Below are 26,100 nucleotides of genomic sequence, written 5' to 3'. Positions count from 1 at the left end.
AATTGTAACATTTAATTTATACTTAACTCGAATATGAATTACAAGTGAATTTAGAACAATTGAACAATTGACAAGAATAATTATGAAAATAGTAAAAAAAAAGAATGAAATCTAATTTAGGGACAGTTCCCAAGATAAGGGTTATCGCCTTTATACTCACAAATCCTTGTTTTGCTCATTTTCATGAGCTTTAAGTTGTGATGGTGAATTGCTCTTTAATATGTTTCATCCTCTCTCGAGCTCTCACACATGTACTCAATTGAAATCGCACCTACTCTCGTGGTACAGTTATCAATCGAATCCTTTGCTAGGATCTTTCTATCCAATCATTTTTTAGAAACCCAAGGTGAAATCCAAAAACCCCCGAGAATCCTAAGACTACTCTCGTGAATTAGGATTCTAGTTTGAATAACTGAATGGTCGAATAGTTGGGTTCACCTCTCGATTTTTTCCAATGTATCTAAGATGTGTAATTTGTTGGTCAGACAACTCACACGAATAAAACTCAGTTTAATGATTCAAATCCTAACATTCAATGAAATTGAAGTAAGAACAAGTGTTTATTGAATGTAAAAATGGCATAGTCTCAATCTTAGAAACAAAAGAAATTACTCACTCATGATGGAGAGGAGAATATCAAATTCTAAATCAGAGAAATGTAATGTAAAACGTGTTCAATCCTTGAGGGAGAACCCTCATGTATCCTAATTACAAAAGATTGGGTTAAGCACAAAAAACAAATCTAAAAAAATAGGCATAGAATCTGCCATTCACGACCATGGGTGTGGGACACGGCCTATCCATGGATCGTGACGCCTTCACTTCAAGTTGCTTCTCTTCGATACAGGCTCTAAAGCGATTTCTTTTGGGCCTTCAATTGGTCTACGCATAGTCTCAACATTGAATTTCATCTTCTTGTACCCAATTTCTACTCTTTTTGGCTTCATATCCAACCTATACAACATAGTCAAAAACATCCGCTCAACCCGAACAAAGAGAAATAAAAGGTAAAAACAATCTTAAAGTCATAATTTTGTCCCAAAATGCAAATTAAATACAATACAAATATAACATAATTTTACACTCATTAAAAGTGAAGAAGCATAAAATAGACGAGGTTAAATAATATTTGTTTCCATTGATTATTAGTACTTCTATAAATACAAGTTATATAGATTGATTTAAAAAACAAAAAAATATATAATTTAATATAAGTGATACTAATAGATTAAATTTATAGAGATAATAGGACATTCGATTGAAAATATAAATTATTAATACATATATTGGAGGAGGAATCTTTTTAAACTAAAAATAAATTATAAATGTTATAATTCATTCATTTTTTAAAATTGAAAGAGTATTTTAAATTAAAAGTTCTAATATTTTAAAATTATAATATTTCAATGTTCTATTTCTTTTTACCTCTCTCATCACCCCTTCTCATTTGTCAACTTTCATTCTTCTCTCTTATCTGTGTAATTCGTTTGCCTATCTATTCTTATTATTGATCAATAACCCATCTTAAACTCATATTTGTTGTCTAGTTCCGCCAATTTGTAGACCACACCCTCCACAGTTCCAAATTGCATTTCGTCGTCATTGGAAAATTATGAAATTTTTTTATGAAAAACCATTGTTAGACTGATCTTGTCTCTTATCTCTCTATGATTCTTTTAACAAATGGACATAATCAAGTGAGAAAGCTAATAGTCATCCTGTGCCCTCGAGGATGGGTTCGTCCTCCATGAGTACATGTTATTTCCTTGTGGAGGTGCTCTTGAGCCTCACTAGCCTCTGGTGAAGATGAATAGGTGTGGTTCTCGAGTTTGGTTAGTCCGGGAGGTTCGACACAAATATTCTAGAATGTGATGAGTATGACTTCTCTCTTTTCTTTTAATCTTGCGGTCCCTTTATAGGGGAATATTAGCTTCACGAGTTTAGGATTCCAAATGATCATATATTATAATCGCATAAGTTGTCATCTCGTCTTTGAGGGCTTAAGAAGTAGTTGATGTTACAATATATTTGAATTAATAAAACATTATCTCGTATAAGATTTATTTAGTTTTACTTTATTTGAATTTATTTATAATGTATATTTATCGTGTTACTTATTATTTTGAGTTATTATTGTATTATCATTTTTAATAATTTTTGTCAATGTAATAAATAATTATTGGAATTACTCATACTTAATTTTAACCAATTTTTACCATTCATACGCCTACAGCTTGGTGAATCTTACTATGCGCACTCCGAGCCAGAGATGCACTTGCCTCGACAGTTCCAAGTCTAAGGATGGTTGATCTCACTTGTTCGCTGTTGAAGCTACCAAGGATCCTCTCCTTACGGTTGGATCAAATTATCTGATGTGAGTGAATTTTGGGTCTGGCTTCTTAACAATAAATCTCAGCACTTACACTTCGATCACTAAAACTGTAAATCTTGTAAAAAGTTAAAAGCACCACATAAATCGCCGGCATGCCAATAACCATAAATAGCAAGTGGCGGGAATCAAATCCCATGAGCCATAACAATAATCAGTGTTCTCCACGCTCCCAATCCTTGCGTTGCGTCGCGTTCCTTCTCTGTCGCTTCTTGTTTCTCTCTCCTCTCACACCTTCCTCAACTTAACACAACTACTCTAAACTCTAAACCCTCTTTTGTGCTAGAAAGAAAGAGAAAAAACAAACCCCTTTTTCCTCTTTCTCAATCTCTCTCTCTCTCCCTCAATCACCATGAAAGATTCATCATCCCCAGACGCAGACCCAATCACAGTTTCCCTCAACAGCTTATCTTCCCTCCTTGATCATGAAATCCCCACCGTCCATCACTTCAAAGGAAAGTGGTCCCTCGCCCGAGTCAAACTCACTCTCCTCCAAACTCATCTAACCGATTTCTCAACCGATTTCCCTAACTCCTCTCACCCTCTCTCCCTCGATCTTTTCCTCTCTATATCCCACACTCTACACGACGCCGTTTCACTCGTCCATCACTCTCAGTCTCTTAACCTCCAAAACGGCAAGCTCAAAACACAAAACGACCTTGACTCTCTCCTCTCCAAACTCCATTGCCACGTCACCGACTGCGACATTCTCTTTCGCAGTGGAGTACTCAATGAAAACCAAAACGCCGCCGTTTCTACTTCTAGAAATGAGACCGTGAGATCCGAGTCACGGAACCTTATAACTCGGTTACAAATCGGGTCGCCTGAGTCGAGAACCTCGGCGATGGACTCGTTACTCACACTTCTAAATGAAGATGATAAGAACGTAACAATCGCGGTGGCGCAGGGTATTGTTCCCGTGCTCGTGCGTCTACTTGATTATTCCCCTTCATCTTCAGAAATGAAAGAGAAAACCGTTGCTGCGGTTTCTAGGGTTTCTAGCGTTGACTCAAGCAAGAACGTTTTGATCGCTGAGGGTTTGTTGCTTCTGAATCACCTTCTTCGTGTTCTTGATTCAGGTACCGGATTCGGCATCGAAAAAGCTTGCATTGCGCTTCAGGCACTGAGTTTTTCCAAAGAGAATGCGAGAGCGATTGGTTCACGCGGCGGAATCTCGTCATTGTTGGAGATTTGCCAGGCTGGGACTCCTGGTTCGCAAGCTTCGGCTGCCGGAGTTCTGAGGAATCTCGCCGCATTCGAAGAAATTCTAGAGAATCTTGTTGAGGAGAATGCAGTTGTTGTTCTTTTAGGCCTTGCTTCTTCGGGTACTTCTTTAGCGCAGGAGAATGCAATTGGTTGTTTGTCGAGTTTGATTTCGGAGACAGAGAGTTTGAGGGTCTTGGTTGTTGAGGAAGGTGGAATAGAGATTTTGAAGAATTTTTGGGACTCTGCTGGTTTAACTAACAAGGGTCTAGAAGTAGCGGTTGAGATATTGAGAGTCCTGGCTTTAAGTGCACCTATAGCTGAGGTTCTTGTTTCCGAAGGGTTCGTGGCGAGGCTAGTTGGTGTGCTGAATTGTGGAGTGCTAGCAGTGAGGATTGTGGCGGGGAGAGCTGTGTATGCTTTGGGGTTAAGTGGCGGCACAAAGGCCAGGAAGGAGATGGGAGAGTGTGGCTGCATTGTGCCTTTGATTAAGATGTTGGATGGGAAAGCTGTGGAAGAGAAAGAAGTGGCGGTGATGGCTTTGTCTGTGCTCTTGTCGCACACCGCAAACCGGAGGGTTTTCCGGAAGGATGAGAAGGGTGTAGTGAGTGTAGTTCAATTATTGAATCCTTCCTTACAGGGTTTGGATAAGAAATACCCTGTTTCGCTGCTGGCGTTGCTGGTGCATTCCAAGAGTTGTCGGAAGCAAATGGTGGCAGCTGGGGCTTGTGTCCATACACAGAAGCTTGTTGAGATGGATATTGAGGGATCTAAGAAACTGTTGGAGAGCCTCGGCCGCGGTAAGATATGGGGAGTTTTTGCAAGGCCTTAGAAACAAAGATAGCTGGAACTAGAAATTTTATTTCAAGGCAAGAAATTAGATGAAAGATATGTACAAAACACAATGGCGAATTTGGGGGATCATCACTCTTCCTCAGGATGAAGATATTCTTCAATTTCAAAAATCATGGTACAGCAACAGGCCTTGTTGATTCATTGATCTGTATGTATGGTAGGTTGTTCAGGTTTTGATTTTTGACATTTTGGTCTTTGTAATTAGTAATAATTAATGTTTGTTTCTTTTGTAGAGGTGTAAGTTTTGTCAATGATTTATCCAGAACTTATTATGTTCATGCTCCGAAAACCGCAACTGATAAAGTAATTGCTGTCTAATAATCTTTTTACAGTCAGTGCATTTTTTCTTCATATTGCAATGTGGTGATAGAGCACAACCTTTCACACAAGTAAAAATATTAGTAACATCATGACAATAATGTGAAATTATGATACCTATGTCTCCCCTCTCTATGCCCCTGGATGAAGATATTCTTCGATTTCCAAAATCTCATACTACAGGAACTTGTGTTGATTCATTGGTCTGTATCTATGGTTGGTGTGTCTAGCTTTTCTTTTTACTTTTATTTTTGTTCTTTTAATTATTAATAATTAATCTCTATTTCTCTTGTATAGGTAAGTCTGGCCAAATGATTTATCTGAAAACATGTTATATTTATGTACCATGGAGCATAACTCATTGATAAAGTATTGGTGTCTAATAGTCTGTTCCCGTTTAATTTGTAAAAAAAAAATTGTATATTAGAATGTGGTGATAGAGTACTACCTGTCACATACCGAACTAGGATACATTGATTCAGGAGAAAGGATAGTTAGTTGCTAAAGTGCTTTGTGTGTGTGTCAGTGTGTCTCTATATATTGCTTTTACTTCTATAAGATTTGAGTAATGAGTAGGATCAGATTCGAAGCACGTTCATATTTTATGTAGCTTCCTAGGAGAAGATAACATCTTGTATTCAATATGGGAATGGCTCTGTGGGTGATTAATAGTTAGTAGGGAGGAGCTATGACTTTTGACTTTTGATTGCATATTAATGCTTTTTAAAGCAACACCAGTGCGAGTGAAGAGGGGAGACTCATTCTCCAACACCCTGCTTTCAGATGAAGTAAGATGAGTTGAAGAAACTTGCTTCACTTGCCTTTCACAAATCATAAATTCATTCACATGGGTGTGCTACATGTTTATGGAAATCAGAGATGGCTAATTCACCATTGATAATGTTCCCCCTGTACATTTTAAGTGTTTGGCTGAGATCCTTATAAATTGTGCCTGGATTATCTTACTTGATACTTTTTGACGACTTCTTTATCTTGGTTTACCTTCCATTTATGCCTTCATTGTTATACCTATTCTTAAACCGATTTCATGGGTAAATGTTTCTTTGACTCTGCTTTATTAGTGCTTGATATGGTTATTACAAGGGTTTGATAGAGTTGTAATTTTGTCAATGTCCTTTTTTGGTTGATGATGACGTAAATTGTCTGCAAGTTGCCATGTGCATTTGTTCTCTACCATGTGCATCTGGTCTATGTATGCCCAAATTGCAGTCTTGTTGTCTGTTGCCTTAACAAATAAGGACCTACCTTAATAATCCCTACCCCTTGGCTCTATTAGTCTTACATGTGATGGTATCTTCCGTCTTATAATAGGTATCACTCATATGTCATGAGTTATGATTGATCAAAAAAATAATTAATAATTATATTTTTAATTTGAGTGTATTTTCTTCAATCAATCAATCAATGCTTATAGCATAGAGAGTGACACGTATCATGATACAGAAGATTGTGCTCCCATCTTACCCACTTTCCACTTGTCCTTAATCCTTCAACCATTATTATTATTTGTTAAGGGCCTTTTTCCTATCAATGAATGAATGAGCTGAATTTGCTTTGCTGCGTTGTCATTATCCAAATAAATTGAAATTATACACAATACCAGTATATGATGACAACTATAGGGGGAACCTTCAAAATCAAAGACTCTGAAGCACGGATTCGTCAAACACCCTCGCATGTCAGTATCCGACACGGATATGCTCGGATTCACGAAGGATACATATCCGTAGAGTATCCAAAAATTAAAAAATAAATAAATATCAAGGCACGTATCATATTCGTCTTCAATAAAATATAGGATATATAGATTCGTTTTCAATAAAATATAGGATATATAGATTCTTTTTCAATAAATATAGGATATATAGATTCGATTTCAATAAAATAGGATAAGATAGATTCATTTTCTATAAACACCAACTTATTTAAAGGTCACAAAGACTTATACCAGCATACAGTCACATAGCATTGACCATCCGATAGTTGGTACTCTCCGATCCACAACTCAATTTTACTTTGGATATTGTGATTTACACTTATAATATGCGTATCCCTGAACGTATCGTATCCTATATTTTAAAAAAAATATTTGTCAACGTATCGGATATGTATCGTATCCGACACACATATTTGTATCCGTGCTTCATAGCTCAAGGACAGTTTCTTAACATAATGTTTCCCATATGAAAAACGCACCTTTCCTACTCTCACTACTGATTCTTGACTATTAACTACGTTCTATTAGAACCTATACAATATTTTATAATTTAATATATTCTCATCAATTAAAAATAACATTCTTTTTTTGTTACAATAGTAAATATTATTTTTATTTAAATCTTACAACTTATTACACAACCTACCACATAATTTACCTCTCATCCTTCTAATAAGAATGAACACAAAAATATTCTTGTGCAAGAATATTCTTAATAATTAATAACTTCATAATAATAAATGAATGGAAAAATATTCTTATTTTAATAAGAATGTGATAACAGATAAGAATTAATAGATGGAGATGCTCTAAAAATGAGTCTAAGTAGACAACTTAATTATTTATGGGATAAAGTTTATTTTTATAAGTTTTTTGAATGAACATTTTCAAACACCTAGGTAGTGTTTACAATGAATTTAACTTAATATGAAAAGATTGAAAACGAAGGAAAGATCATGGGATCAAATTATCAAATATACCGTCTAATTCAGTAACAAATTTCTAATTCGTTAAACACCAAAAACTTAATTGATTATTTAAAAAGAAAATAACTTATTTGTTATTATAAAGTTGTCATATGGAATTGTACCTGAAATGTCACATTTGATTTTGTCCCAAAGATGTAGATTACTCGCAACTGCAATTATAACATATGTCAGACCTTAACATAAATTCCGCTTACAAATATATAAGCGAGGGAGATCAAATAAAGGTGGATTCAACCTTCGAATTGACATGTATGCATGCTCAGTTTGGTAAGTTCACATGAATGCAGTTAATACTGCATATGACCTTACAAATGAAAATGGGCAAATTTATTCTGTTAGTATAGTTTGACTTTAAAATTATCGTAGTGGTGTAATTTTATTTTTATTTATCAAAGTAGTATACTTTTGTTGAAATTGTCTACCCCATTGCTGATTTGTATTTTTTTCCTCATGTTTCCACCAAAATCGGCACTGGAAGTGGAGTTTATTTATTTTATTCAAATCCTATGGAATAAATCGCAGTGACAGTGGAGTTTTTCACTTTTCTGTATATTTTATTTTACGTTGGCAAAATTGGCATCCACAAAGGAGTTTTCAGTTTGTTTAAAAAAAAATTTCTGCCCAAAGAACTCGGCAATGATATTAATAATATTCTAGAACATTCACCTAACATGGTAATTCATTGTATGATCATACAATATTATTAATATTCTACATGCTCATGTCTTTGGATCTCACCATGCTTATGTCTCTGAAGTTCAGGTGTCCTAGTCTTAGATGCTGTAGCCAAGAGTCTTCTGCCAAGGATGTTGCTGATAGACACTCAGTTTCAACAGTTTTCAAGTTTACTTGAAAGGTCCTATTCCTAGCCAAAGGAACTCTCAATACCTTACAATTTTTGGCATCAAATATTTCCAATATCCCTTTAGGCATATGTACAGAGAAGCCATTTTCTAGTAGTTGTCCTAGACTTAGAAGATTGCTCTTCATGCTAGGGACATAGAGTACATCTGATATTAGTGCATTTCTGTCATCTCTTCTGTTGATCAACACATCACTAGTTCCCTCTGCTTGGATGGTCATGCTATCAGCAAATCTCACACTGCTTTTTCTTTGATCGTCAAAATTTATCAGCCAATTCATGTTCCCAGTCATGTGATTTGAGCACCTAGAGTCTATGTACCACTTGTCATTACTACTGGATCCATTGTTTATTTCCATCATCAACATAACTGGTTCATCATCTTGACATTCAACACTGTCTTTCTTGACCACGTAAGCCTCATTATGATGCTTACCACGATTTTCATTCTAACTTGAGGATGCTTGACATTCACTACTGAAGTGTCCAAACTTGTCACAATTGAAACACTTCAGTTTCTTCCTATCAACTTTCTTCTTGTTACCTTGCCATTTTTGGTAGCCTCCTCTTCTAGTTGAGAAATCATTTGGATCTGAATCAGATCTTTCTTGGTCTGAGAATTGAGGGTACTTATATCCTCCCCTTCTTTGATCTCTTCCTCTGCCTCTGCTTCTTTGCACACCTCTGCTGTCATAACCTCCTCTTGTTGAGGCATGAGCTTGCAATGCATGATCAACAGGTTTCTCTGTGGATCTTTCAAGGATTCTTTGTTCATGTGCTTCAAGAGATCCTTGAAGATCTACAATTATCAGTTCCTCAATGTTCTTAGATTCTCCAACTGCCACCACTATGTGATCGAACTTAAGATTGAGTGTTCTTAGAATCTTCTCCACAATTGTTTGATTTGTCAACTTCTCACCACTTGCTTTCATTGCATTTGTGTGGTTGATGACACGATTGAAGAATTATGCAATCATTTCACTTGATTCCACCTGCATCAACTTATATTGCCTTCTCATAGTTTGCAACCTCACCTTCTTCAACTGTTCAACTCCTTCATCACGTTTCTCAAGAATTTCCCAGGATTCCTTTGCCTATGAAATCTTCTCAAAGTGTGCTTCATCGACAAATTGATGCAGCAAGAACAATGCTTTACAATCTTTCTTTTTGCTTTCTTTGTACAACACTCTTTGTGCTTCTGTGGTGAGATCTGCCATGTTTGGAATGCCTTCTTCCACAATCTCACTCACTTCTTGGAACCCATAATGACTGACATTTGAATTCTCCATCGTTTCCAATTCTTTCTATCAAGTATTGGAAAGGGTTGCTGGAAATCCAGTTTGCCCCATTCGAAATTTTTTATAAATATGAACCTTACTCTTCATACCAATTTGTTAGAACATTCAGAAAGAATAAAAGAAGGAAGACAGTGAACGAAGGTGAAGAAGATTGAATGAGCAGAAGAAGAGAAAGAATAATCAAAATTTTTGAATGATTGAAATAATTTCTGTTTTTCATGGTAGTTAAGTTTGGTACACAATGCTATTTATAATAAGTACACCTAACTACCCAACTGAATTTTGAATTACTTTCAAAGACATACATTTTTGTAATTATTAATATATTTTAATTTATCCAAAATATTAGTTTGCATACCCATGTTTCTTATTACTCATCACTCATTTAATGGTCTTTACAAATTAGCTCTTCTATATTCTACTTCGTCACCCTCTTTATTATTAATATTAAAACCTCAAACCTAATAATAAATCACATTACTAAAATAGTCATTGAGAATGTTATTTTGCCTTGCACATAACCTTTATAACGTATAATTGGAAACGAATGTATTTGATTCTTCTATTTTTTTAATTGTCCTATGGAACGTGACATTAAGAACAACCTTTTGAATAATATTGTTATGGTGTTGTTTTATAGAAATTAATAACATTGTTTTGTTTTAACAAGTCTAACTATATTGTCCAACTCTTATGTTGCAAAGTTGTTTGCTTTATGAGTGTAAGTGGTTTTTATTTAAACTGTGAAATCGGTCGGGTCGAATTAAACCACAAAATGTGGTTTAGTTCGGTTTTGGGATTGAGTTAGGTTAGGTTTTGTTTTTTAAGGAACTTTTTAAGTTTGATTCATGCTTTTAGAAATTTAGGAACCGTCCGAATATAATCGCATATTAAAGAAATAAATACTAAAGAATAATGTTGTATTATTGTTTGAATTTTTGAGCCAATTTTGTGGCTTAAATTATCAATTTTTGTATAAATTGTACTGTTATATATTTACTAAATTATTATATTTGTTATTGTTTACTAAATTGTTATATATATGAACTATTTTCTCCATGTCTTAATGATTTGGAGCCTGTATTTTAACTTTCGTGGTATTGAGTTTGAAACTAGCCTATACCATAAATTGGTATATATGTCATTGGTATATTCGTTATTATTAATTTTTGAATTGTATTATTATATATGCTACTAATTATTATACAATTTACTAAATTGTTATTTATGTTACCAATTGTTATATATGTTATTAAATTGTTATATATATTATTACTAATTTTTTTTTGTTTCCCACAAATATATACTACTAATTTGTGAATTATATTGTTATATATATGGTCATTAGTTTTATTCTTCATAACTTACATAACTATTGTATGTTACTAGTAACCACTTATGAGTTTCAATTAGCTTAATTATCTATTTATGATTTATATTTTATGATAATAGTAATATTTTTCCTTTTATGGACAAACAATGTTTAATGAAATACTTTTTGAACTTTTAATCAATTTAGGATTAAAAACAAAAGGGAAAACTAAATCGAATCATTCATAACTGGTTCAGTTCATACAATAAAATTTAGAATTAATTGAGGTGCACCTAACTATGTCATTGTGTTCAATTTAATTGGTCATTAAGTTGTACAAAAAACCGAATCGAGTGAAACATTTACCCTCCTTGTTTATTTTTTAAATCTTTATAGTTAATTTTAATAATAAATAGGACAATTGTTTACTAATTTGTCAAAAATATAAAACGACACATTCAAGAAAAACACACATTTTTGTACCCAGACAAAACATGAAAGAAATCATTCTATTCAACTAAAATATCATCAATAAATTCAAGTATGAGTATGTACGGGTACATAGACACTCATAAGCATAAGGATGAACATTAAAATTTCTACACATGTGAGTATATAGACAAATACAAATAGTTTTCTTAAATGTGGGCACCGAATTACCATAATCAAACCCTACCTACCCAACCACAAACAATATATAATCATACAATTCCCTATATAAAAAAATATGACTTAAAGTAACTGTTAAAAAATTCCCCATAATATTTTGGCGTATCTGCATAATCATTTTCAAGGGAATGAAACTGAAAAAGAGTATTTAACATATTTTGTAGGAATTTCTACATTGAATATGGACAGAAACTACTAAATTTAAAGTTTCAAAAATTATATGGCGACAGTTGGCCTCAAAACTCAAATAAAAAATGAATAGAACACATAATATTTACGACTATATACAAAAAAACATTGAGAAAGGGAACAATAGCGTTTCAGGAGCTGATGTCGAAGTATTTTGGATTAGAAGGGAAATGATACTCCACGTGTAACTGCAACATTCAATAATTCATTATATAAGAACAAAACAGGAAACAATAAGAGACAAACTTCAATAATCCATACTTTATACTTAGAGCCTAATTATGGAGGGGAAAGAAAAATAAGTGATGACTTGGGAGAACTCTTACCTTATTTAGGAGTTGGATGAAAGAAATGAAAAATTTTTTAATGGTTTCTAAAACTCTCTAAAATCATCCGTGTGTAGTTTTTGATAGTTTCCCCAATTTTTTGTTTTTCTATTAAGGAAATATCAAATTACCTAAATAGAAGTAGTAAAATTATATTATTATTCATTTCTCATTACATTTTAAAAAAATTCATATTATTTCTATCTGTCACATTACATCTTCCCTTTTTATGTATTTTAATAATTTAATGCTAATAATTGATCGTTCAATTTTTTTTTTAAATTATACCCTACATTAAATGGTATTTGAATCCCCTTTCACATCCCATTAATTTTGTTATATTTTTTAGATAATAAACTAATCTCTTTCAAGTTTATGATTATCCCTCTCAACGAGTGTCATTCTCATTATAGATGAATAAGTTAATTGGTAGGCAGAAAATATAATAAGATTAATTTCCAACACTTGTAATAAAATTATAGATATAATTATTAAAAGGGTAGTCATTAACGGCTTGAGAGAATTAATTCTCTATCGTAATATTAAGGTGAATTAATATATTGGTTAAAAACATTAAACAAAAATAGAAAGATGTTTTTTATATGGCCTCTAACATCTAACTTTCACACTCCCCTGTGAGAATATGATTGTCTTCTATTCCTCTTCCATTCATCCCCCATTCACCCGTTTCCTTCCCTTTCCCCATGACTCCCAAAGTTTGCTAGATAAGATTGACAACTGGTGAATGTGATGATATCATTACAAAAACATCAATTTGGGTGATGAATTTATAAGCCATTGGTTAATTTGGTCTTCGGCAAAGAAATTATAAGATTCTGGACTAAATTGACCAAATGACATACAAAGTCAGGAATCAGATTGCCGTTTTTGTAATAGCATAAACTAAATTGATATGGATGATATTAATCTCAGTAACTGAAATAACATTTTACTCGTCTGAAGTCCAAAGTGCAATGCTATTCAACTAGATTCCATAACATCATATCCCAAGACAATAATTAACTGAACAAGTTTTAGTGAAGATATACCACATTATGTGTGCCTTGAAAATGAATTGCATGTTTGAAGCAATTATTTAACAAATCAATAAGGTTAGAACATTATCATGATAACTTAAGCAAGTTTTTTTAGAGCATGAAATGCAACTTGACAAATTTTTCCTAGATTTATTAGTGCATAATGCAATTAATAAAAAAGAAATCATATAAGCATTTACATACCTTGCCCTCATCAGAATCAGAATGACGTTGAGGAAACACGATCCTCATATCATCATATAAGTAGAACCGTCTTTCACGTTCAGTATCCATAATGTTCCTCACTTGTGTATAGAGAGGATCAGTTCTGGACTTATGAACAGACCTCGAACGTTTCTTCGGCGAGGGGCATATCAATCGGAGGTGAAGAGCATAAAGAAGAATGCCATTGTTAATAGCATTGTCATTGGCCTTTGTACTTGTAATATTATTAACTTCCCCAAATTTCGAGGACAAAAGATCTTTACCTCTATGACTGGTATTTGAGATTGTCGAGGATTTTGCATCAGATCTTATATCATAATCTGTGTGGCTCTCTTTCATTGTCGTTGACATTGATCTGGATGAACTTAAAGTGATCTTTTGCCGCAAGAATGTCTACTTTAGATGAATACAAGCACACAAAAAATTGGTATCTAAATAGAAATATTTAGGAAGCAGAAAAAATAGCATACTCTTCATGTTTAACTACAAGGCATAGTGTCAAATTAATTTAACAAAAGCTGGCTTCAGCCTAAAAGTTTTTCAGAATTATCATGCAAGGCATAACAACCATAGATAGGATTTAAGCTATTGAATAATTAAGTCCAAATGGGAACTTGAACATCCCCATTAAACATATGGGAATAAAGATTTATCGAATACAGGTATAAAAATTATGCAATTATATGAGACTATACATCAGAGTGATCCTTAACAGAAGATAGGACAGAGATCACACTAGCATACGACTCTAACATTGAGGTGGAGGTATGACTCAGTCAAGTAGCTACAATTGGCCTTTATGTTCCACTCCTTCAAACTTTGCTTGCATCCTATATCTGTTTTGTTATACCCAGGTTCACTATTATTAAGCACTGGTGTTTTAAATTGCAGTACCGGTTACTCCAATTGCGGTCATTGTGATGTGGATTGCGGCCGTTGTGGTGTGAATTATTTCGTGAGTAAAAAAATATTTTGATATTGAGACGGACTGATGCGGCCCAAATGCGGTCCGATGCGGTCGCATTGTTGTGATTCGGTATCACACCATAATTGCAATGTGATACGGTTGCGGCGATCATCGCAACCACAATATTGCAGCTGCATCACGTGATGTGGTCCACAATTTGAATTATTGTTTGAGCACTTAATTGTGTATTTTATAGGAGGTGACTATGATGACATGCTTTTAAATTATTCTCCTACATCAATATTCAGAGATATATGTTTGTGTGTAATGCACCTTTTTTTGAATCAATATGGTGGTAGACTTTGAATATGACAAATTCACACAATCCTACCTTGGTACCAGGTGGCATGTCAGTCAAATCATAATTACAAAAGAAAGTGTGAATAGGTGTCTTCTCTGGATTGCTGAGGACCTGCAGTTAGGTCATTCAGTTTGTCAAACAATTTGGTAGAACTACTTAGAATTTCATGTCAATAATTTAGAAGCTACTAATGAACATGTAATTATTTCTACACATCATAAACAACAACTGTCAAACAGTTATCCTACTTGATGGGGTCGGCTACATCGATCTAATGAGTAACGATTCAATAATATTGATCATGATTACATCTTGCACTATTCAAACAACTACATATCATTACAACGTTAAAAGCTCAGTTTGGTTGTTAGTAATTTTTTGAAGTGAGTGGAGATGGGTAATGATCAATTACAAAATAATTGTATGTCTAGAACCAAATCAAGTTGGCACCAATGAAGTCAGTTTCATTTCTAAATTAGATGATACCTAGCTCTAGAACTTTTGAAATCTATATGATAATTGTTTCTTGAGCATATAGTTTGGAACAAAGTTTTTGAATTTATAATGTAACAAATGTTGGTAACATTTCTTTCAGATTCGAGGTGACACTAGTGGTGAACATTAGAACTAATGCTATCAACATTGAAACTGATACTTATAGCACTGATAAAGGGGGAAAATAATGTTCTCAACATAACAATTTTAAAGGTCATTCAGTGAAGTACCAGCTGAATTCGTCCTTTTATAGGTACACGTATACGGCTCTTTTCAGATCTTGATTCATCCATGCTAAGGGTCCTCTGAAATTTGGTGACTCTAGACTTGCTTGATAATAACTTACCTGAAAGATTAATTGATGAATAATAAAGTAAGTACTTGTCTCCATCCACACTGGTTACTGAAAATGGAATTCTTTGTGATTGAGGTGAGAAACTGTCGCCAGATACATTCAACACAGCAAGAAAACCATCGAGTTTCTGAAAATCGGAGGCAGTACAATTAGAAATGTATTATAACAGGAAGTTCATTCAAACTATGTTAACTTAATTATAGAATTACAGCATAAAGGAGTGACCCATATATGAAAAAAATGCCAACCTGACTAACTTTCCCAGAAAGGCGTCCGGATAACACAGATTCCTCAAATGAACCAACCAGAGACCTTCTAATAGGCTGTCTACCTAAAGTTCCATTTAACGCGGCGTGTCGAGGTGGATAGCTAACAGGATGAGTCCAATGTTCTATCATATGAATGATATTATGCAGAGTAAACGGGTCAGATTTTCGCTTCATACTTTCGGAATTGATCTGTGATTTACTATGCATCTCTTGTGCAGATAAATTGCCTTGCTCCATGCCCTTAAAGTTAACATTGTCATCATACAACGTAATATGGATATCTTTGCATCCATCAAAATTTTCATTTTCAGAAGATTTTTTACCCAGAGGAGACAAAGGGAATGGAGGTGATGACACCTTTTTTTGAGGTATAGACAATGCAGAAACTTGAGGCCTTGTTTTAGTTGTCTCTTCTGAATTGTTAAGTTGTGGAGATGAGCTGAAATTCTTACAAGACCATGGCTCCTCATGTTCACATTGTGAATGGCCATGACTAGATACAGATTGTTTTACATTGCGGTCATTACAGGATGAATTCATAAATTCCTGAAGACAAGAGGAGGACCTGATCTTGGATTCAATATTGTCGATTTTTCCCATATGAACCTTCTTATAGTCATGTAAAATAAGAGCATCATAACTGCCATTGCTACCCTTTGAACAACTTTGGTCAATGTCACCCCCAATTTTCAGGCAATCACCTTCAAAGTTATCTGCAAACAATATCTCATTCAAAGGTGAGAATAATTGCTTTCTGACTTGCGACTCGGATGCTTCAGTTGCATCATTCGTAACATTAAACAAAGCTGATGAGCATCCGTTTCCACCAAAACCATTAACATGAGAATCTAATGCCCTTATTTGGAAACCAACAGTCCTAGAAGTAGGTTTCTGCTTAGTTTTCCCAGCATTGAAAGACAACCTACCAATTTGTGCCATTGGGTTATTCTTCAAATTATGTATGACAGATTTACCATCTTCACTCATACTTGAAATACACGATTCTTTTGGAAGCTCTACAACATTTTTTCTTTCATAATTAGGTGTATCAACTTGCGCGCAATTTCCAAACTCTTCTCCAGCCAACAAGTTCAACTCATAGTTGCTTATGCTGACAATGCTAGGTGCATTTTGCACAAATGTGCCTAGTGATGCTGTTACCTCTTCAGAAATGCAGCCTGAAGTGACCTGTGGGAACCCCATTCTATTTTTGAGATGGTTTTCTTCCAAAATTTCAAATAGGAATCTTTTTTTACCTCACTATTTTATCATCATCTTCTAAGTGCATTCATGCATCGGCTTGGTATTTTCATGTTTCAAATCTACTATCAAAATTCTGTAGCCCAAGAGTTCAATCATAAATTACCTAAGAAAAGGAAGTAAATATTATTAATCAGAATTCACACCACAGGCACTCTCTTGCATAAATGATTAAGAATTTATTGATAAATGATAAGTTCCTTCTAATATACAATATAAACGCATCTCTATTAACTACATAGCAAATAAGCAACCTTCAATTGTTAGTCCTCACCTTATCAATTTCTTACTATTTTTTAAGAAATTGCTAAAGTTGAACCATATATAATCTTAGAGACAACCACAATGAATACTAATTAAAAAACAAAACCTTTAAGCCCAATTATTCCTCCATGGGGTTTTAAATTGTGGTTGTAGTTGCACCAATTGCAGATAACGCAATCCGCAATTACAACATGATGTGGTTATAACAGCCACCACAATTGCAATGTTGTATCAATATATGTGATGCTGCTTGCCTCCCAGCTCAGTTGGTTTGCTGAATTTCGGCATTCCAAGTTGAAGCTGGATCGAGGAGGCACCGTCATCACCAATTAACCACCAATATCATGTGATATGCTAACCGGAATTTAAAACATTGTCCCGCCTATAAACCCATACAACCACTCCAATAAGGGTCAAAATCAGTAAACCCAAAGTAGTAGTTTCATAATCTGGATAAATATAATCTGAAGAATGATGTCATTGTTGATTTCTTAAAATCTCAGAATCAAAACATAGACTGCTCACAAAAAGAGGGAGAACAGCACACCCACCCTCTTATGTTTCTCCAACCCATATTCAAACAAAGAGCATAAGGTACCAAACCAAAGGGTCCAAGTGTACCATGAAAATAAGCAGCAGAACTTGTGTTTCAAAATGAATGCTCAATATTCAACATTGCTCCTCAATTCACCAAAAGGTGGAGTGGTATATAAATATAATCATTACCAGATAATTATCTTGTTCCATTTCTTTTTCTTTATTCTCTGTGGTTTTGTTGAGGACTTCCATGTCTCACATAAAACATGGGTAGGGTATTGTTGGGATGGATTATTCATAGAAAGCGTTTCTATAAGCAAACAAATTGTGGGGCATGGCTTAGCCAGAATTTTCTGGCTGTTGAAAACCACAACTTGCAAAAAGGAAACCATTAGTTTTGTGTTTTCTGTGAAGTTGTGGTTCCCTTTTCTTTCCTTTCTGTGCAATACCTCTCTATTCATGACATATGTCAATCCATCTCATGCATCTTATATAGATTAGCCTATCTTCATATACATTTTTGTTACTAGATGTGTGTATCCCAGATATATCGGATAAGGAATATTTGTATGTGTGAGATTCTCCCTTATAATAATTATTGCTGTCAAAAATCAAATATTTAACTAACTTTAAGTTAGTCTATCTTCATATTATATACATTATATATGTTCTTGACATGTCAGCATATTATAAATGGATATAATGTAACTTATATCTTTATATCATGAATACTTCATCCTGATTATTTTATTAGAAATGTTATATCTTTCTTCTTTTCTATAATATACAAAATGGAGCAGACATTTTTTAGAAATGTTATATCTTTCTTCTTTTCTATAATATACAAAATGGAGAAGACTTTTAATTTATGTGCGCCTTTTTTCTAAAATTACATGTCTTTTTACCGTGAGGTAATCATGTTCAAATAGGAAAATTCTAAAACATAGTGAGTGAGCTCTTTCAATAATATTTTATCATCCACACCACACATGCTTAGGTCTTTGATTAAGGAATAGTGAACATGGCGTCACTTGAACAAATATAGAGCTGATAACGAGTGAATATGAATGATTCTAAATCCTACTAATTTGCTTAAAAAATCTCCTAATATAAAAACTTTTGAATGATTTTTATATTTTCAAAGACAATAATATATTACATTTTCATTCAATATATACTTTATTTAATATATTGAGGATTTTAAAATGATATAGTATTAGTCGAGATCAAATTCTAGAAATAGTATCTTCACTTATAAGGGTAAGACTGTATATATATTCCCTCACATAACAACGGGTCACTTGTTAAACTAATTGAATCAATTCTTATTAAAAAAATCAAATAAAATCAAAATATAATACTATTTAATAATTTTCCTATTATATCTTCCTTGTAATTTTCCCTTATTTAATAGTTAAATTTCTTCAAAAGTGTAAACACAAAATGGGAATAAGCCACTGGACAAACATCAAGTGTGATTAGGGTTGGTTGTAGTCTAGTATACCGATAGGTGCATTCATACTAGTATACCGATAGGTGCATTCATACTTAATAAAATTATAGCTTGATCGGTGTTGTTGTTGTCTGTTGAAACCTAACATCCCATAGCTATCTTGAGTTCTTGGATCCTCAACAAAGAGAATGAATGAGGGAGTGAACAAAGAAAGAGGAAGAAGAAGAAGGAAGAGTGAAATTGATGAATTGAATTGAGAATTTATAAGATTGTTTATAGGTAAAACAAATGAATGGTGGAAACTGATAAAATAGTAATTAATTGGCTAGAAAACTGTTAAAGAAACTCATCTCGTTGAGCGAGGTCTTCAGAGCGACGATGTCCCAATCTCCCATCCCTGTCTCGCTGAGTGAAGAGGAGCTCGTTGAGCGAGGTCTCTAGCTCGTTGAGAAGTATCCAAAACTTTCTGTTCTAGTTTTATTCATCGAGAACTGGTCTTGGTCTTGCTGAGCGAATGCTTCCTTCTTGCCCAACGAGAAATCCAATCTCACTTAACGTTATCTCCTCCTGTAAAATCTTGGCATTGAGCATATATCTCCTCCTATATAATCTTGGTCTGTTTTTCTGCATAATCCTGATCTGTTTCCTGCATGATCTTGATGTTGTAGTTTTAATATTGTCAGCCTCCTCAAGGAAGGCTATCTCCTCTTGGCTATCATTGATCAATTAGAATTGAAATTCACACTCTCCAACCTTATTAACCCTTGTGTCACTTAGTTAGTGAGTCTAATTTTGGAGGAGAAAGAAATTAAAGATTTAAACATTTGAACATGTTATTTTCACATATCCAGATAGGCACCAAAAACAGCAAGAAAATGGAACCTAGTCTTTTCTCTCCCCTACGGCAAGAACAGCAGCACAAAACTAATGACAAGAAAGTTCAGGGATTTTTTGTAAATGAGTCGCACAACTTTTTTAGGCTTTCATGTCATTCACTAGTAGGGATTCCCTTACTCCACATCTTAGTTATCAATTTTAGGAAAATGTAATAGTTTAAATCTACTCAAACCATTAGATTTCCCTAAAATTAATGATTAAGATGTGAAATAAGTTTTTAAACTCTTAAAGTAGGTAGATCTCTTCTAGAAGTTTTTTTAATTGGGAAAATGAAGGAAAGTGTGTAAATACCAGGATTTGAAATCAGATATGTTCACACGTTAAATATCAAACTTCTACTTCTGATCTGGCTCTAAAGGACAAAAAAGTTTTTTAAATGTTCGATAAACTACCTCACACTTACATTTACACACTTATATCTCAACTTCCCAAACACAATTTAAAAAAATAAGTTCTTAAACTTATACCTTAATAACTACGAATAACTGGGGTGCTGCAAGGTTAACAATCAACCCAAGTCTAAGAACCCAAGTATGGGTGCTCTTCCGAGTCAAAATTCCGGAGTATGTATACTCAGCAAAGTTCAAGGATATGTTATAATCCTCAAAATTTCTCCTAAATGATGAATATATTTGCCTTTCCTCAACTATACCCAGCTTGGTCCAATTCTGTGTTGTAAACAACTAAAAATGCTATTGCTTAGCACACCATCAACAATGTCTACCAACAAAACATTGGTCTAATGGTGTAAGGTTATACTAGATCCCTCTATGAGAGATATTTGTAGGGAGAGACAATCGCGCATGTTAGTTCATTACCCAAAGGTAAGGAATATCTTTGGTTATATCAAAAAACCATGAACAATGTCTCATAAATAATTCATCCATGAAGCACAAACCTTGTCAATAAGGTATTTAATATAATTCCATACATTCTATAACCTTTGGAAAATGTCGAGTACCAAAGATTCCAAAGAGAATAAAGAAGACAGGATCCAACAAAAATACTATACCAAATGACTGAAGTAAATCATATTAGTTTATATGCAATTAACCCTTTGTGTCTATAAATAGTTCCAACAACTTCCCCATGCTCAAAACACTTCAGTTGATATGTCACAGATAAGCTACAGCAACCTTTCAAGAGCCAAGTTTTCATCACCACCAACAGCATCCAAAACGCTCCTAACTTGAGCTTCAGGGAACCCCATCTCTACAAGTTTCTGTACCTGTTCCAAATAAATAGAAATCGCAAGTTTTGTTAAACCACATAACACAAATTGCAATCATAGCTTCAGGGATTAAGTCCATAAGTGATCTATTTTTATAATATAGCATTAACTAAGCTAAGTTGTCTATCAATTATTGCTTAATAATTATACTTAATGACTTTTCAAACACAGCTAAAAAATATTTGATACAATAGAAATGGAAATTAAAATATTTGCATAAGTAGCTGAAGTATCATGATTTTGCACTTAAATGTAAACTTCATCATCCAAATTTCTTAAACTAGTTATGCAAATCAATGGCAGACATTTTTTTAAAAATAAAAAATAACTTCAGTATAAAATAGAGCATACATACAATAAATGGTTAGGATTGATTACAAATAAAATTTAGGTTCATCATTTTCCTTTAAAAATATCATAAAAGGACTGTTAGGTATACTAATATTGACTAGATCATTACTAAATTTTTATTTGTGAAGAGTTTAACAACAAAATGCATAAAACTACGTGCTTGTGTAAAACATTAAACTCTACCCTCTAATGCATTAAAAACAAGCCCATGTAAGAAGTAATAAGAAAGTCCATCTTGAACGTGAAGAGAATGTTACACAATGACAAGACCAATTAAAATATGCTAATTGATGTGCATCTAAAATTCTAAATTGCAATGGTATTATGGTATAAATACAAGTTAGTGGGTACCTTATCTTCAACCCCGCGAGAAGATGTCTTGGCAAAATTTTCTGTCCAGTAACGAGCAGTGCTAACAAATGTCTGATACTCTTTCAGATACTACATTGTTCATTAAGAGACACTGGTTTAGAATGACAGAAGGACTTATGAAAAATAAGCAATATTAACAGCAGTTGCTCTAACAACCACATAAAAAGGGCAGCTCAATGTGCAAGACTCCCACCTAGTGGGGTCTAGGGATGGTATACATACATAACCTCACCCTCCACAAGTGGAAAGGCTGTGTCCAGGATTTGAACCAATAATCTTCAAGTCAATAGGCAACAACTTCACCGTTGCACTGAGGCTCACCCTCAAAGCCATTAAATTCTTCTATATACTGTGCATTGACAGTTCTACACAAAGTATATAAGAAAGAATATTTCATATGATGTAGAGACACAACTACACAGAACAGCATGAGTCAACCTGCTGTGCCACAACAGCATCTTGAGGATCATCAGGCTGGGGAGCAGACAGAAGTGCTTGCACAGAAAGAAGTGCAGTCTTCAAAGTGAGTGCTGGGCTCCACTGATCCTTTAATATGTCTAGGCAAATAGCTCCACTTTGGCTGCTGATATTAGGGTGCCTTCAATTGATAACATAAACGGTAAATTCCATGCATTAATCAACTGAACAGACATTTTTCCATAGTAATGCATAAAATACTATATTTCTTAATTTTCTATACATGAGTAATTGCTCATTCTATAACCTAAGATAGAAAATAATCACAATAATGACAAGAATCTTCAGAAGTGAGAACAATTGATGCTAAGTCATTTAAAACCTCGTGTTACATGCAGACTCTGTGTTCTTCTTACAATTATTATAACTCCACTCTCCAAATTTAAGAAAACATCATACAACAATTTGCTATGCATGAGAAATACACTTCGGAAGCTTAATAGGGAGATCATGCAAAAGGGGATATCAACATGAGATGAGATACAGAACTCATAATATCAAGAAATGTTCAGATGAAATGCTACACTACCGTGCTCTATTTTATGAAAAGGATCAACATACGACACTTCTTTACCAGGTTAAGATGAACTTGCAGTGACATCAACAATAAAATTGGAAGATATGGAACTCTATCTTAAAACCTTCCAATAATTGGCAATCATATACATGAATAAAGGACAACATACTGGTTTTAGAATTGCACATTTACTTACAATCCAAACACCAACTATATTCTAGGATTGCACATTTACTTACAGTCAAGGTTTTAAATTGCGATTTGCAACCACAACTAATATGGTGGCTTTGGTAGCCTCTACAACCATATCACCTGCAATTAAAGCCCCATGAGGCCGCATTTTCACACGGTAAACATACTGATTATAGTCTAACCATGACTGTGAGTGCAACCACAATTCAAAACCTAGTTTTATAGTATATACATTAACATCAGAAACAAGAGCATGACAAACAACATAGTGCATTGAGTTTCCACATTAACATATACTTTCTTCCATTTTCGATCTCCATACATCAAAATGGAAGACAAAGAATTTATAAAATTAATATCTTTAAGGAAACTCAGCAAATGATCCATATAGTCTCACATCAATGACCAAACTTAAATAATTGTAATCCAACATGACAAAACATTTTCATACCAAACTTTCGTTGTAAAATGCATCTTTGGGGGCTCAAACGGGTACCCATCTGCACAAACAGAATCAGAAATGAAAAAAAACTACAGATTATTCAAAAAATCAATTAAGCTAAACAATGAACTAAATTGAAAACCCTAGATTGATCAAAATTAAAAATTGAATTGAGAATTATATATATACCTGGAATAGTAATGTCAATTTGGAAAATGCCCCCTTCATAGGGAGTTCCAACAGGGCCAGGAATGGTTCCATTGAGACGAACAAGGTTGTCGCTTTTCGGGGTAACTTTGATGCCTGATCCTTCAGTATCTTTGCTGCATTCAACAAGCTCCTTCTGAACGCGAGAAAAATCGATCATTTTCGTTCAATCTGAAAGTGAAAGAAACCCTAGTTTTGTGTGAGAATAGAAAAGGATAAAAAAGTAAAGGGTCTTATTCTGGTTATTCGTATCTTATGTGATAAAGAAATGAGAATAGAAAAAAGAAAGAGGAAGAAGAAGAAGAAGAATGGGTACTTTGCTTTTTTCTCACCTTGGGTGGTGTAGAGATGAAGAGAGAGTAAAGGTTGTTTCTTTCTCAAACGTTTTCTCCACACTAACACAAGACACTGGCAATACTAGAAGCGAGTGGCTTTTACACATTTAGTTTTATGGCTTTTACACATTTAGCTTTATGGCTTTTACACACTTTTAGCTTTATGGCTTTTTTCCTTACACAATTTACCTTTGGATTTTAATATATCAAAGGAGTGTTAGATTTCCAGAGAGATCAAAATATTATAGATTTTATTATTGAAAGTGATATTTATTGGAAGGGATAACTACGTATCAAAAAAATTATTTCCTTATCCATATGATAAGAGATATTATTGGTATTTGGTAGTACAAAAAAAAATCAGAGTTTAATATAGATATTATAATAATAAAAAATTATATTATAATTGATGTATTACTCATTTATACATTAATCATTATTATATCTTCCTAAATAAAGGTAATATATATATATATATATGTATGAATATATATATATATGTATATATATATATATATATGAGGATAGATCAGTTTAAACTCAAATTAAGTTATATTAGTTACATTCAATCTCAATCATTCATTTTTTAAATCCAGCGGACCAAATGAGTGAAATTTAAAAGTTATTTAAGATTTTTCTTGTTTTCTCTCATTATTTATTTCACACACCCTTTGGTTTGTTGAATTTAAGAAAATGAATGACTGAAATTAAATGTAACTAGTGTAACTTAACTTGGGTGTAAACGGGATACCTATATATATATTTTGTGTATAGAGATGGGAATATATATTGATATTAAACTCATAATTAAATTTTTAATAAAGCACATTAAGATGTAGTAATTATTGCCTTCTCTTTTTTATTAAATATGTTTAAGTTTTAGAGGAAACTAGCAAGATACCCGTGCATCAACAATGCACGGAGCAATACTTCTTTGCTGCAAGATTAATAACACATATTACATGTACATTTATATGGTTAAGAAACATATGTTCCTTGTGCATTCGTATTGTTAAGAACACACATGTGACTCGTGCATTCACATGACTAAAAACACACATGTTACTTGTACATTCGCGAAAACACATGTTACTCATGCATTCGCATAGTTAAAACACACATGTTACTTATACATTCACATTATTAAGAATACACGTCTTACCTGTGTATTTGCATATTCAATTACATAAGAAAAAGAAATGACAATTTTTAATTTAAAATTTCTAATGGAAATAACAAAGTGAAAGTCTGAAACATGATATCATATTATTTTTATTAAAATAAATATTTTAAAATTGATAGAAAATGAAATGATTTTTTCAATTTTAAATACGATTTTTTTTAATGAAAAAATGGAAATCAAATCATTATACTAAATGAGTTTTTTTTATTAAAAATATATTTAAAAGTTATAAAAAACATCAATTTGGAATTTGATTTTTCAATTATAATAGAGAAAAATTAAAATTCAAAGAATCTGAAATATTAAAGTTCAATTGGAAAAGTGTTACAAAACTTTGATAAGGTGTAACAATGCAATTATTATTAGATTAATAGTAAACGTTAAATAATATACATAGATTAGTGTAAAGAAATAGTTTGGATGTGAAAAATGATTTCAATCTCATCTAATGTTCAATGTCTATTACATTTTAACATAACAAAACATAGGTACGGTAAACACTCAATTTTGGTGATGTGAAACATGTTTTTTTAATAACTTAGAACATTTTAAGATGAGAAATGTGAGGAGAATGTGACATGTGAC

The 26,100-nt window shown here is 33.3% G+C and overlaps 3 protein-coding genes across 5 annotated transcripts; 1 reads left to right on the top strand and 2 right to left on the bottom strand.

The window, feature by feature from the left end:
* Positions 1-2,525: 2,525 nt before the first annotated feature.
* Positions 2,526-4,612, top strand: LOC109337543. The gene has a single exon (XM_019574540.1). The coding sequence runs from the start codon at positions 2,742-2,744 to the stop codon at positions 4,422-4,424; it is 1,683 nt and encodes a 560-aa protein (XP_019430085.1). The 5' UTR covers positions 2,526-2,741; the 3' UTR covers positions 4,425-4,612.
* Positions 4,613-11,797: 7,185 nt separating this feature from the next.
* Positions 11,798-18,357, bottom strand: LOC109337541. Of its 2 annotated transcripts, none has more exons than XM_019574535.1 (6): positions 17,847-18,357; positions 15,777-17,163; positions 15,404-15,655; positions 14,709-14,789; positions 13,390-13,803; positions 11,798-12,010 (listed from the first exon to the last, which is right to left on the bottom strand). In XM_019574535.1, the coding sequence occupies exons 2-6, from the start codon at positions 16,998-17,000 to the stop codon at positions 11,954-11,956; spliced, it is 2,028 nt and encodes a 675-aa protein (XP_019430080.1). In that variant the 5' UTR covers positions 17,001-17,163; positions 17,847-18,357; the 3' UTR covers positions 11,798-11,953. The 2 variants fall into 2 exon arrangements, with proteins under 2 accessions (XP_019430080.1, XP_019430081.1); XM_019574536.1 differs by having other exon boundaries at positions 18,048-18,357.
* A 2,722-nt stretch (positions 18,358-21,079) lies between these two features.
* Positions 21,080-24,450, bottom strand: LOC109337542 (ubiquitin-conjugating enzyme E2 27-like). Of its 2 annotated transcripts, none has more exons than XM_019574538.1 (6): positions 24,330-24,450; positions 23,980-24,168; positions 23,800-23,848; positions 22,601-22,760; positions 22,142-22,231; positions 21,080-21,436 (listed from the first exon to the last, which is right to left on the bottom strand). In XM_019574538.1, exons 2-6 carry the CDS (start codon positions 24,155-24,157, stop codon positions 21,335-21,337), a joined length of 579 nt encoding a protein of 192 aa, XP_019430083.1. In that variant the 5' UTR covers positions 24,158-24,168; positions 24,330-24,450; the 3' UTR covers positions 21,080-21,334. The 2 variants fall into 2 exon arrangements, with proteins under 2 accessions (XP_019430083.1, XP_019430084.1); XM_019574539.1 differs by having other exon boundaries at positions 24,314-24,432.
* Between the last annotated feature and the right edge of the window lie 1,650 nt (positions 24,451-26,100).

This window comes from Lupinus angustifolius, unplaced genomic scaffold (genome assembly GCF_001865875.1).
Source record: "Lupinus angustifolius cultivar Tanjil unplaced genomic scaffold, LupAngTanjil_v1.0 Scaffold_8_53, whole genome shotgun sequence".
NCBI classification, from domain to species: Eukaryota; Viridiplantae; Streptophyta; class Magnoliopsida; order Fabales; family Fabaceae; genus Lupinus; species Lupinus angustifolius.
This window is presented reverse-complemented; position numbering and strand designations above follow the sequence as displayed.